This window comes from Humulus lupulus, chromosome 2 (genome assembly GCF_963169125.1).
Source record: "Humulus lupulus chromosome 2, drHumLupu1.1, whole genome shotgun sequence".
Classification (NCBI taxonomy): domain Eukaryota; kingdom Viridiplantae; phylum Streptophyta; class Magnoliopsida; order Rosales; family Cannabaceae; genus Humulus; species Humulus lupulus.
This window is the reverse complement of record NC_084794.1, coordinates 45238780-45252578: the sequence shown is the minus strand read 5'-3', so window position 1 is coordinate 45252578 and position 13799 is coordinate 45238780. Positions and strand designations below refer to the sequence as shown.

General features: G+C 34.8%; 4 protein-coding genes across 6 annotated transcripts; 2 read left to right on the top strand and 2 right to left on the bottom strand.

The window, feature by feature from the left end:
• Positions 1-400: 400 nt before the first annotated feature.
• Positions 401-3007, top strand: LOC133817737 (RHOMBOID-like protein 9, chloroplastic). 3 transcript variants are annotated; one of them, XM_062250333.1, is made up of 7 exons: positions 401-634; positions 825-1250; positions 1468-1681; positions 1784-1946; positions 2145-2315; positions 2427-2581; positions 2661-3007. In XM_062250333.1, the coding sequence occupies exons 2-7, from the start codon at positions 836-838 to the stop codon at positions 2899-2901; spliced, it is 1359 nt and encodes a 452-aa protein (XP_062106317.1). In that variant the 5' UTR covers positions 401-634; positions 825-835; the 3' UTR covers positions 2902-3007. The 3 variants fall into 3 exon arrangements, with proteins under 3 accessions (XP_062106317.1, XP_062106316.1, XP_062106318.1); XM_062250332.1 differs by having other exon boundaries at positions 408-634; positions 1781-1946; XM_062250334.1 differs by having other exon boundaries at positions 409-634; positions 874-1250; positions 1781-1946.
• A 560-nt stretch (positions 3008-3567) lies between these two features.
• LOC133817741 (membrane protein PM19L-like) lies at positions 3568-4755 on the top strand. The gene is made up of 4 exons (XM_062250338.1): positions 3568-3865; positions 3981-4158; positions 4306-4354; positions 4435-4755. Exons 1-4 carry the CDS (start codon positions 3733-3735, stop codon positions 4576-4578), a joined length of 504 nt encoding a protein of 167 aa, XP_062106322.1. The 5' UTR covers positions 3568-3732; the 3' UTR covers positions 4579-4755.
• On the bottom strand, positions 4723-9120 carry LOC133817738 (ultraviolet-B receptor UVR8). Its single transcript, XM_062250335.1, has 11 exons — positions 8789-9120; positions 8548-8692; positions 8349-8459; positions 8176-8236; positions 7679-7797; positions 6800-6885; positions 6496-6697; positions 6024-6077; positions 5833-5946; positions 5208-5264; positions 4723-5109 (listed from the first exon to the last, which is right to left on the bottom strand). Exons 1-11 carry the CDS (start codon positions 8815-8817, stop codon positions 4900-4902), a joined length of 1188 nt encoding a protein of 395 aa, XP_062106319.1. The 5' UTR covers positions 8818-9120; the 3' UTR covers positions 4723-4899.
• A 965-nt stretch (positions 9121-10085) lies between these two features.
• Positions 10086-12347, bottom strand: LOC133817739 (14-3-3-like protein A). Its single transcript, XM_062250336.1, has 5 exons — positions 12223-12347; positions 10871-11384; positions 10652-10774; positions 10418-10534; positions 10086-10327 (listed from the first exon to the last, which is right to left on the bottom strand). The coding sequence occupies exons 2-5, from the start codon at positions 11354-11356 to the stop codon at positions 10259-10261; spliced, it is 795 nt and encodes a 264-aa protein (XP_062106320.1). The 5' UTR covers positions 11357-11384; positions 12223-12347; the 3' UTR covers positions 10086-10258.
• Between the last annotated feature and the right edge of the window lie 1452 nt (positions 12348-13799).

Sequence of the window (13799 nt, the reverse complement as noted above, 5' to 3'; positions counted from 1 at the left end):
CAATGTACTACATGCTAGTACTACCCATTCTAAACACATACCACCTTATCGTAGACATGTCCACATACAGTAAATTGGCTAGATAGAAAGAATTAAACAGTGTGTGAACGGGTCCTCAACAAAATCCAGTGTATATATACCCTACAAGACTCCAGTATCTTAATTATTCTAATTCGTGTATTATGTGGGTCAAATGATATCTTGCCTGACAACTAGCTTGAAAAATTAACGTTGTAATTGGTTACACGTGTGTGATACTGCTAGAGAATAGAAAAAGATTTGGAGGTGAATGGTGTGTGGTGATACTAGATTTTGGACCTCAAAACCACACCCCAAGTGGGTCACCACCAACACCAAGCACATCCTTCTGCGTTTCACTCCACCACATTAGATTTTGTTAATCAGATATGGCACCTTCTCAATGGCTCATATTAGATAAGGGAAGGACTTATTTGGATTATTAATCTTCACTATTTTCACTCTTACTTACTATTCTCAATCCTTACTTTTCTCATGTGATGATTTGTAAGACTTGTGTTCGGAACAGTGCTCTCATTTTCATGAAAACTAGCAATGGAGTTCTCCAATGCCACCGCTGCCACTAGCTCATAGACTGTCAGTGATTTCAGTTCAGGTACTTAAATTGAATGCTCTTTCATATGTTTCTTAATTGTCTGTTTGTTTCCGGAGAAAGAAAATATGAATCTTGCTTTCACATGATTAAGTTCTTTCTTCTGTTTTTGTATTTAGGAACCAAGACTTAACTACTCTTCTTCAGTCAATCCTTAACCTTCTTCTTCTTATTATTATTATTATTATTCCAGTTTATATAAACATGGCTGTGGTTCCCATATGCTGCAAAATGCCTTACAGAAATCAAACTCAACACATTCAAAGTCTAATGAGACACAGCGACAGAGGCATGATGATGACATGTGATAGTATGAAACTTTTCTCTGTATACATGTACAAGAAGTGGAACTCTTCCTACTTAAAAGGACCAATTCTTTTGCAGACGAGGAGTGATTTGGAAGACAATATAAGATCGGTTTCGGAAACCGATTCGCATGTGGGATTCTTTTGTTCCAATCAGAAGCAGTTGAGATCATTGTCTTCTTACTTTGGAAAACTCCAAGAGGCTAAAAAACTCAACCCTGCAGAGTCTTCCAACAAGGCACTAAGTGATAAACAATTGTGCTCAAACAAGGAGTTGGATATTCTAGGTGCTTATCTTGACAAGCTTGATAAAGGTAAACACTATTTTTCTAGGACAATATGGTAGATGTTTTTAATTAGTATCTTAAATACTTTCATGAACTTTTAGTTAATATTGAATCATTTTTATGTGATTTAGAGAATATTGAAAGAAATAGACCCAACAAACCAAATAATAACTTGATCCTATTGAAAAACTTGGATAATTTTATCTTATCCAATCATACTTTCCAAACATGACTGTAATTACAGATGCACACTCGGACAAGGACTGTTCAACTGCTGAACCAAATCCGTCTTCTTTCGAATATCAGCATACAATCAAAGAAGATTCTGAAAGGAGAGAAGAATTGACAATGAGGTCTTACATGAACCAAGGAAGTAGAATTGGCTCCCATGGTCAAAAGGAGTCTCAAAGACTGCATCAGGATGATGACGATGATGATACCTCTGATCTGTACTTAATGTAAAACAACTCAGCTTTGCCTAAATGAAAAATTAAAAAAAAAAAATTGTTGTGATGATCTCCTCTGATGATTGATTATACTATGTATATTGGATGCAGAAGTATATTGGCTTCCATAAACATTGCAGTTGTTCTGTTTGAAATTGCAAGTCCAGTTAGGAGCTCTGACATGGAACTGTCTTCTCTACCATTACTGTATGGAGCTAAAGTAAATCATTTGATCCTAGTTGGAGAATGGTGGAGACTTATAACGCCAATGTTTCTGGTACAACATTGACAATTGGGTTCGTGTTTATTCCATTCTGTAGTCAGATTTTATAGAAATTGTTTCACATCTCCAAAGAAAACCATGCTTATTTTCAAAACTGTTGGGAGTGACTAGAAGTAGATTGCTATTATGTTTTATTTCATTTGCTTAAAATTTTCATTAATTCTGATATATATAATTGGCATATATATGCAGAACTGTGGAGTTTTTGACATAGGTCTTGGTTGTTGGGCACTTCTTACATTTGGGCCTAAAGTGTGCAGAGGTTATGGCTCGTTTACATTTGTCTTGATCTACATACTTGGTGGAATCTCTGGCAATTTGATTAGCTTTCTTCATACACCAAAACCAACTATTGGTGGCACAGTAAGCAGCTAGCACAACTCTTATTTTGCTAAGTTAATTGATAGATACGTATATGTTACTCAAGTTTACTCATTTTCTTTGGTTAAGTAATATATCATGTTGCATACACAGGCACCGATATATGCCATAATTGGAGCCTGGCTGATTTATCAGATCCAAAACAAAGATGTTATTTCAAAAGATGTTTCGGAAAGTTTGTTCCAAAAGGCAATCATCATCACAGGTCTTGGCTTTATATTAAGCCATTTTGTTCCAATTGATGAATGGTAAGTTTGAAGTAGTGCCTATGGAGTTAAAGTTATCAAAATTTAGCTTAATAAACAATAATTGATCATGATGTTCCAGGGCGCATTTTGGAGCAGCGTTTAGTGGTGTAGCTTATGGATTTCTTACATGTCCAACACTTCAACTAGATGATATTGCAGCTTCAAGTAGTGGGCAAGAGGAAGGAATAGCACTTGTGAAACGACAAGCTGATCCTTGCAAATCCCTCTTATGGTTTAGTTTATTCATTGTCGTTTTAAGCTCTTTACTCTTCTTGATCGAACCTCCTCTCAACGATATGGTATTGGACAACTTCATATAGATAGAGACATAGGATCCTATAGAATATAATTAGAGTGAAAAGGCGTTCTGTATTGAAAAATATATAATATAATGTGTGTGAAATATAAGGTCCTTGTTTACTACAATTTTTCTTCCCAGTCAATATAATTTATTTTCGTATAAACAGTAACAGACATGATGAAACAAAAAAAGACATAATTCACAGCTAATGATTCGTAGAATTTGGTCAAAATCTTAACGACCAATGTCAAATCTAAACGTAGCGTAACGTAAAACCCAAGACACCATCGTTATGGAATATGATACGATGAATTGTTGAGTAATATGATTAGACTATATAGAATGTAACACACTCCTCGAACGTATTAACTCATTATGAGATAAGAAAAGACCAAAATAGTGATATATAGACGTGGACCCCATGCATGGTCTCCGCGTGTCAAAAAAGTGCAAAACACGTTCCATGCTATTAATTATCCAAATTCTCATAAACACTACTAACTACAAGAAAATAAATCTATGTGATGTGAACTAACACCGTTTGCTCAAATCCTCAAGTTTTGGCTTATTTTGTTCACTATAATAAAGTTACTTCAAATCTTCCTAGGGACGCGAAAGAGATACCACACCTGTTCAATCGAGTTCCCAGCAAGACACCACGTAATCAAAAGCTAAAGCAAAAGCTTTCTTCTACTTTTTTTTTTCTTTGAATAACTTTTCATGAGAGCATCAACCTCAGACGTTATCCATATATAGCATAGAGACATAGATCCATTTGTGCTGCTCATTCTATGTTGGGGTACTGAAACAGTTGCTAGAGAGCTTATTGTGTGGTTGTTGAGCTTTGGTTATGACGACTGGGAGGGGTGTCAGAGACTTGTTGGGTCCTCTTATTGTTGTAAACTTGGTAGTTCATCTGATTGTGCTTGGACTCGCTGGCTGGTCTCTTGACAAATACATCAATGGAGAGGAAAACCATCCCCGTATGCTCTCTCTCTCTCTCTATATATATATATATATATATATAAATATATATATGTGTGCGTGTGGATTTTATGAAAGGGGTGTTTTATATTTTGTGTTTATATATGATGGCAGATTTAGGTGGAAATCCATCAACGAGATTCATGTTGGTGTTTGCACTGGTAGGAGGGGTGGTGGGTGCTTGCTCTCTGATTTCAGGGATGATCCATCTGCGGGCTTGGCGAAGTGACAGTTTGGCTGCTGCTTCTGCCTTAGCTCTCGTCTCTTGGGCCCTAACGGCTCTTGCTTTTGGGTACATATACTGATATATACATATAAATATATATATTTATATATATATATGATATCCACTAGGAAAGAATTAAACAAAAGAGCCAACATTAGAAAACAAACAATTTTAGTTTAGTTCAGAAGTTATAGCCAAATTCTCTTGTCGCAGACTTGTATGCAAGGAGATCATACTAGGAGGACGCAGGGGAAAACGCTTGGTAAAGAGACAGACCTGTATTGTTTAAACAAAATACTGAGTAAAAAAACCTTGGTTCTTACTTTGTGTTTTTTTTGGCAGCAAACATTGGAGGCTTTCATGGTGATTTCACTGCTGAGTCAGATGCTTTATGTGGTGCTTCTCCACGGTGGGGTGTACAGTAGGACTTATGGTCCAGGGTATCGCAATGACCCCCAGAAACCTGGCACATCAGCTGATATCTGATGCTTTCTTATTTTCTTTGTACGTCTTTTTATGTTAAAGAAAACTATATACTGTCATAATTCAGTATACATTTTGCTTAGTACGAGTACATAGCAGAGGAACAAACGAACTGTACCAGTTTTGCATGCTTGTAAAAGTTTAAAAAAAGTCCCAAGAATATTATTATTATTATTATTATTGCTTGTCTTTTCTATATTGAAGTGGAAAAGTTGTTCATTCGAGTTATGGTATGGTCTTCTGAAAAACCAACATTTACTGCGGTTATTAGTACTTAAGTTGAACAAAGTTCTCCACAAAAGAAAAGGATTTGATTTGATTTGATCACTGCTTTGACTCATCATGAGTCTGCCATTGCACAATGGCCATAGTATGGCGACCTCCGGAAGCAACAAGCTTAGCTATCCAACGTTCCTCACCTTCATCATCGGTTGTATTCTCTGTAGGAGGAGATAGGTTTATGGGAACCTCCATTGGTTGTCCGGTCGTCACCTTCCTCCCATATCCAAGCCGTCCATGGTCTCCCCGACCAAACTGCCATGGATAAGAAGTTGAATAAATGGTTGAGATTTCCTCAACAAGTAGACAAGATGGTGAAGGAATTTTCTTAAAAGCATATGATAGATCATTACCGAAAATATGCGACCGTCACGGGTTAATGCAACTGAGTGAGTGCCTCCGCAAGATACCTATTCGAAAACAGAACATATCTTTATCTTTAGACAGTCTGAAAGAAGTAAAGACCCGACCATAGTGGCCAGAATATTGATTGTATTCAAATCTGAATACTACCCTTTTTCTAAAGTGGTACTTTAAGTTACAAATACAGCTTGCCAAAGCAAAATCATGGCATGGTGATTTGCTTGCTAATGCAATTTAGGTAGAGAAATAATGATTCAAGATGGTTATACTGGAACCACTTTCAGTCCCCAGTTTTAAAATGCATTGGGATATCAGGAAGCCCTATGATGCTTGCATACTTTTAAAAAACATACTCCTTGCTAATGCTTCCATTCATATTAAGTTGGCCCTGGCCAAACTACCTAACTTTGGTGACCAAAAATTCAAAACTGATAAAAACCATTTAGGCAGCGTAAATTTTTTAATCAAGGTGGCTTAAATTTTCTCACACTTTCTGGTAACATACAAATCCTCCTGTCATGAGTCATCTATCAACTGAAGATCCATCAAAATGTCCCATGTTTTCCAGCAAAGCAAGTTAGAGGTAAAGTAGAGGGAATAATCCATTGATGGTACCTGAACAATATCCTCCCCAGCTAAAAGATTCACCTTCTGGGGCACCATTTTACTGCTTTTGTCATCATCTCCAAATCCAAGTCTTCCATGTTCCCCTCGTCCCCAACCATACACCTGAATTTAGAAAGCACTATAAGGAACCTTGGTTTAATCTTTTTGCTCAAATTAACATCCTGCAGTAGAATACTCACCTCTCCTTCATCTGTAAGTGCAGTAGAATGCCATCCTCCAGCAGCTATATCAACCTGGATGAGAAGGGAGGACAATCTTATCAAGGCAGGCTACTACCAAAGAAATAATAATAAAAAATAGACTTCTGAGAATGTAGCCCAAAAAACAAAGGAATCATGACAATGAGAAATTCGAAACTAACTCAACAAGGATTTGTCCAAATGATTAGTGTGACCTCAATTCTTTAAATATAACTATTCATGCGTTTCAGGCTTTATTTGTAAGTAAACAAAGAGTACTAACAAAGTTTATAACTATAGAAAGAACCGACCAAAAAATTAGTTAACAAATAGCTAGCTAGAGAGAACTCCAGTGAACAGTGAGGAGGAAGAATAATGTCCAATGATTCTTAGAATAAAGGCGAGCTTTCCCTGGAAGAGAAAAAAGGATAGCTATGACAGAAGACGATGTTTTACAGAAAATAACACTAACCAGAGTAAGACCAGAAAGCCCTTGAACAGGAATTGGTTGTGATCTGGGTTGGGTATCTCCAGTTCCCAGTTGTCCATATTCATTATTACCCCATGCCCATAAAGTACCATCCTCTTGGAGAGCCAAATTATGAAATGCCCCAACTGCAATCAATCTGACGGCTTCAAGACCTTGGACTCGGACTGGAATAGAAATCTGCTTTCTGTAAGAATTTACAAAGAAAATACAAAGTTTTCATATATTTATTTGTGTGAAATAAACATGTAAAAAGGCACAAGTCTGAATTCAAATTAAGACACCCTACATATCACCAGGAGGCCATGGTTGACCCCATGTCCATACTTGCCCCTCCAGTGTAAGTACCACAGAATGAGTACCTCCAGCAGCTACCTGTAATGTGAAAAATATTATCATATACAAAATACACAATTCATATGGATTCGAAGTATAGTATATACTTACAAAACAAGTAATATAGAACAATTTAAGGCAAGGTATGTTACTTGATTTATGAGAGCCAAAATGCAATAGAAACTGAGGAAGAGCACAAGTATATACATAAATATATATATATATATATTTGGCAGCAAAGTGCACAAGTATTTTATTCCATGTCAATATTAGCAGGCAGCTATAAATGAAAGGTGTAGTAACATTACAGTGGATTTGTGGTATGTTTAACCAGGCATATGAAGGGGGGAAATGGTAACAAACCTGTATACTAAAAGCCAAGAACGCCAAATACCTATTTCAAACTTGACAAGTTCACATCCATACGAGGCCTTTATAATTGCTTAATTTCACAGAAAGGATACCCTTAGAAACTATTGCACAGCATTCATTCCATTACCTGGTCACCTTCTTTTTCATGGCCTCTTTATCAAAGAGGCTAGATAAATAATACTATATTGATCAAACTTCACATCAATCTCTTATTGAATCATTGACAGTGTATCCATTATTATATAGTTCTCAAGTTAGTATGTCATACTGAAAATTCAAAGATTTTGAGTTTCCTACTTATAAAGAATTTTGTAACATTAATACGAAGAGCTAATATGATATTCCATGTCTCCATCGTGAAATAATCAACCACATGTTAAATTTAGATACAAAAAACCAAAATCATCCATCTAATATGGTTCAATATATGCCTAACCATCTACCTGTCTTAGTAGCATACCTGGCGGACTACAAGCTTTGGCGCACACCGCTGAGGAATCACTATATCCCTTCTCAGAGGTCTACCAGTGTCGTCCTTTCTCTCAGGTTCTTCACCACACTGACCATACTCATTTCCACCTGAAATAAATAACAATTTGCATCCTTAGTCAATGAAAAACTAAATTCTCATTCAACTTCATTACAAATGAGGAGAATCCCACAATCCTTATTCAGTGGCTTAGAACAATTTTGCAAATAATAAATGGTCAAGCATGTGGTTTGCTCCCACAAGGTCTGAGCTACGAGTCCCTCCTGGGCACTGACAATTTCCTGGTCAAGAGGTATTTACATAGCAATTGCTATAGTTTATTGGTCCCCAAATATTGTAGGGCTAGGAGGGGAGTCTAGTTCAATGGAGCCAAAATCCATTACCCATTTTCAAGTAGTAATATTTGTCAAACGAGATTCAAAAAGTGTAGCATAGAAGAAGAAAAAAACTAAAATCCAGTATCATACCCCAAGCATAAGCCTGGCCTTGATCATCAACAGCCAAACAATGCCACCCACCAATAGCAGCCTGCACATAAAAAAAGGAGCCGAGTTCAACTGGAGGAAAAAGACAAAAATAAACTCCAATCGTTGATTTTTCACTTCAAAACTAAAGCTTACTTATTAAAAAGGAGGAATACCTCGACAATCTTGACATTAGCCAGAGCTTTAACCTGGCTTGGGATATTTTCAGTTTTAGTTTCAGGAGGGTGCCCAAGCGTTCCTCTTTGATTCCAGCCCCATGTAAACAACTAAATACATATAATATAATAAAAATACTGAAAAAAGGGTAGCAGAAAAAAATTGATTACGAAGCTAAAAGAAGAACAAAATAAAAACCTTGCCATCTTCGCAAATGGCGAGGGAATTTCGGCTACCGGCAACTACAGAGCGAACTTTTTGAGACTCCAGAGCTTTAACAACGGAAACCCACTCCTTATCTTCATTACTTCCCAATCCTAATTGCCCATCTTCTCCTGAGCCCCTGTTTTATGACACGTCCAACAAGAAAATCAAAATAAAAACCATAACTTTTTCCCCCCATTGAACGAACAGAGAAAAAGCGAAAAAGAGCAGAGACCAAGCAATAATGGCGGTATTGGAAGCCATGAGAGGTTGAGACCGAGGTGTGAGTAGTTGCAGAGAAGAGGAGGAGGAGGTGAGAGTGAGAATGAGAATTGAGAAGAGCGGCCCAACCCAAACAATAATAATAAACAAGTAGAAGTGTAGGAGCAGCAGTAGCAGTAGCAGTACAGTAGTACTCAAATGCGGACACAGCGAACCCGATGCGGCGATGCGTCAGCCATCTAGTGGGCAAAGCACCCGGACGGAAGCAACAAGACCAAACCTAAAAGAGAATTGCTGTGCGATATTGTTATTGTTAAAATTCAATATCTTGCCTTCCATACTTCTATTTAATTATTATTGTGGAATATAACTAATTAAAGGATGACATTTTTATTATTATAGAATATCTCTGACTAATTAAAAGAGTCTAATTAAAAGTGACACTTCTTGTGTTGTGTTCTTGTGTTGTCTAATTAAAAGTACCCAAATACCAAATAGCAACATCAAACCTAAATGACAATTATGACATCCTTTCTTTAAACGATGTCGTTTTTACGAGACACCTGCCCCTTTGACTCTTGCTGTGGTGTGCAGCCAATTTCCTGGTTTACAATTAAATTAGGTTAGGTTTGTCTTGAGACTATTGGATATTGGGGATAGATAGATGGAGTATTGTGAGTTGTGACCCACCTAATGTTTTACAAGATTCGATCAAAGTGAACATATATAAAATTGGAAGAAATTAATTTAAAATGCAAACAAATCTGAGTAGTCATTGCTGACTAGTTCAGATAGAAGCAAAATCCCATGTAGTCCATCCATGCTGCCATGCCATGCCCCACACTACCATACCGGGTGGCAAACAAGTGTTTGGTTTACAACCCTTTTCCCTCCCAAATTTTTCAATATAATACTATTACTGATAGTAATAGTTAAGTTTTAAAAATATTAAACATAAAAAAAGGTTTGTAATACAATAATTTTCGGCGGATACCGCCTCCAATAACTCAGTAAAGAAATCAGTAAAACTTGAAAATGAGTTGAGTGTTTTTAAGAGAATATAATAAGCAACTCATTCAAATCAAAGAGAAAATCTGGTAATTCCGATGAGACAAATGACCTCAAAACTTGTGTATTTCTCAAGCATGTTCAACTTAAACGGCACGCACAAAATGACGACAAAAATATAATAAAACACCCCACCGTCCTACATGCACCTCATTCAAAACGACTAAAATCGACTACTTCCAAATCTACTTTGAAAATAAATAAATAAAAAAAAGGAAAGTAAAAGCAGATACTTCTCACAATTTATGAAAAGCAAAATAGCAAAATATATAATACGTTGGAATATTTCCAATCCTGAAGACATCAGGGACATCGAGTTCATTCATTAAGAAAATGTGCAACTACAACCATGGGGGATCTACTTAAAAATCATAATACAGAGTTCACATCCTTCTTTATCCAAGCTCTTCAGTCATCACTGCTGTCCGGTGCTTTCCCCTGTTTCACGTTTTGATGCTTCCTTGATCTCGTCCCCAGCATCATCCTAAATTTCACCAAAACACCATAATTTTATTACATGACCGAAGCTTAAAGATTAGATATAGGGAAATTTGAGAGGAGGAGAGAGAGATACCGTGATGTCAGAAGTCCAGAGTGTCAGATTGTCTCGGAGAAGTTGCATGATCAATGTACTGTCCTTGTACGAGTCCTCGCCTAATGTATCAAGCTCAGAAATAGCCTCATCAAAAGCCTGCATATTTAAAGTACACGATATTTGATTAGATAGACATAAAAGAATGAATATTTAATGATTGTGAAACTGAATCTTGTCCCATAGCATATGAATTGTATAAAAAAAAGTACATACCTGTTTTGCAAGATTGCAAGCACGATCAGGCGAGTTGAGGATTTCGTAATAAAACACGGAGAAGTTAAGAGCAAGTCCAAGCCTAATTGGGTGAGTAGGAGCCAATTCTGCAAGAGCAATGTCCTGCAAAGGAAAAAAAACATAACAAAACAAATCAAAGAATGTATCGAAAGTAAGAAATGAAACATAAAATACGAACATGATGATGATGATACACACCTGAGCTGACTTGTAAGCCAACAAAGTGCTCTCAGCAGCTTCCTTTCTTTCAGCTCCAGTCTTAAATTCAGCCAAGTACCTATGGTAATCACCCTTCATCTTAAGATAGAAGACCTTAGACTCGGCAGATGAGGCTGAGGGAATAAGATGTGACTCCAAAAGGTTCAAAATTCCTTCACAGATCTTGCTCAGCTCAGACTCAATCTTTCCCCTGTACTCCTTAATTATCTTGACATGGTCCTCATTTCCTCTACTTTCCTCCTTCTGTTCAATAGAGGAGATGATCCTCCATGAGGCCCTTCTAGCTCCAATCACGTTCTTGTAAGCCACGGAAAGCAAGTTTCTTTCCTCAACAGTGAGCTCCTCAACATCAACGGCTTTAGCTACCTTCTCCATAAACTCAACCATTTCTTCATAACGCTCAGCCTGTTCGGCCAACTTGGCCATGTAAACATTCTCCTCCCGTGATGATTCAGTTGGCGACATCTTTAGAATATTTATGTATTACTGAAATCTGGAAAATAATTAAAAGAAATAAAACAATTAAACCACAGATCATATATCTTTACAAGTATGGGTCAACATCACATATGCAAATAAACCAACGTTCTAAAAAGCAAGGATTACTAAGAAAAATCAATCAAGCTATAGATTATTAAGTAATTACACACCCACTTAGGAATTCAGATCTGAAGAGAATATACATGCCCAATACATGAATCAACATTATATATTATATTTCGATAAAAAAAATCATATAAAATAATTGACATTTAGAATAATTAAGCACAAATGAGAAAACTAATTACATACCCTCTTGGGTATTCAGATCTGGAGAAGAAATACATACACGCATAAAACTTAAACCAGTAACAAACTTAAATTCCTAAAAAAAACCCTATACTTCACATTGTCATTTAATTTTTTCTTCCATGAATTATTTCGGCAACCAACAGATCGAAATCCAGCCCATTACAAACACAGATGTACATTTTAAAAAAAAATTATAAAGCCCTCAACGGACAAGAAAGAACAAATTATTATTTTTACGATCATCTCCAAGATCTCAAGCAGCCCTAACTGTGATTAATGAAAATCATCCAACCTCCAAATCAAGAACACACAAATTAATTTTTAAAATCAGAAATACATGAAGCCATTACCAAATCACAAACCCACCAAACTAAAGAAGAAGAAAAAACGACTCATAGCACTAGATCTCCAAAATATAAATAAATTTTCTAAAAAAATAACCGAATAGCACAAAGAAATTCATCAAAAAAAAAAAGCAAACCCTAAAATCCTGAATCGAAAACGATGAAGATTAGGGAAGAAGGGCTTGGCGTCCTTACCTCTTAAGAGTTAAGAGTAAGAAAATAAGAGTAAGCGCGTAACCGCACGCGAGAGAGAAAAAAATGAAGTGGGAAAGGTGGGGATGGTGGTGGTGCTTAAAAATTGTCGCCTATGAGGAGTGGAAGGGAGTAAGGTTCAATGATAATAAGACACGTGGCAGATGACGGAGATTCCGTGGACCTCTTATAGTAAATTTACATCGGTTTTTGCACGCTGCCGTTGACCGTCAAACGCCTTCATTATTGGAATTGTCCTTTTTTTCTGGGTCTTTTTGGGCCGAACGGTATGACCCAATGGGCTTTTAACCTTTTTTCCAGGGTTAAGTAGATAGGTTACCTTTTTACTGCTTGAATACATATTATTATATTTAGAGAAATATGAAAAATGTTTTTCTCTAATATTTTCGACTTCCAAAACAAAATAAATAATAATGTAAGGAAAGCTTTCTGATATAATAACCACTAATTTGTACGAATTCTTTGGTGGTTTTATTTTTAAAATTAGAATGAATCTATTCATTGATTGTAAAAAAAAATTACCTTTTAGAAAATGTTAAATCTGATTATATATATACTTCCGAATTTCATATGATTTTTAAAAATACAGCCTGTTGACAGATATGCATGAAAGCCTAAATTTAATTTAATGTGGGAAAAATGAAAAAAGAAAGTAGTATAATGATAGCCTGTTGACACTGGACAGGTACCTATTTGTCATAAATCCCTGACTTTAATTGAAATGGTTAACTTTTTTTTAACTATTAACATAGTTATTTTGTTTGAGCATCTCCGATTAAGGTTTTTTTTTTAAATATTGTTATATTTTAACACATTTAAATATTTCTTCTACATAAAAATGTGTAGATAATAAAAAAAAAAAATTATTTTGATGGTTTTTTATTTTTTTAATGTTAATTTTAACAAAATATGTTTATATTTAAATTTAAATAAAATAAAATTAAAAATTTTAAAATATAATATTTTTAAGTTATTTAAAAATAATAAATAATTAAACAAATTAAAATAGGATATTTTTGAAATATTTTACAATGATAATTATTTAAAAATAATAAATAATTAAATAAATTAAAATAGAATATATTTGTGATATTTTACCATGATAATTATTTAAAAATAATAAAATTATATGTTTATTAGCTTAAATAAAATTTAATTAGACTTAAACTCACTTATTAGAATAATATCATATTCAACATATAATATAATCTATTGTCAATTAAAATAAATACTTAAAAAAAATTAAAATATGATATTTTTGAGATATTTTACAATGATAATTATTTAAAAATAATAAATAATTAAACAGACTAAAATATGATATTTTTTTAGATATTTTACAATAATAATTATTTAAAAATAATAAAATCATACATTTTATAACTTAAATAAAATTTAATTAAACTTAAACTCACTTATTAGAATAATATCATATTAAACTTGTAATATAATCTATTGTCAATTAGCAACAAATTTTTTTTTTTTAAAAAAACTAGCAAGAAACTTAAATTTAAAATTCACGTATAATATTTAATATTACATTAAATATATAATGTATA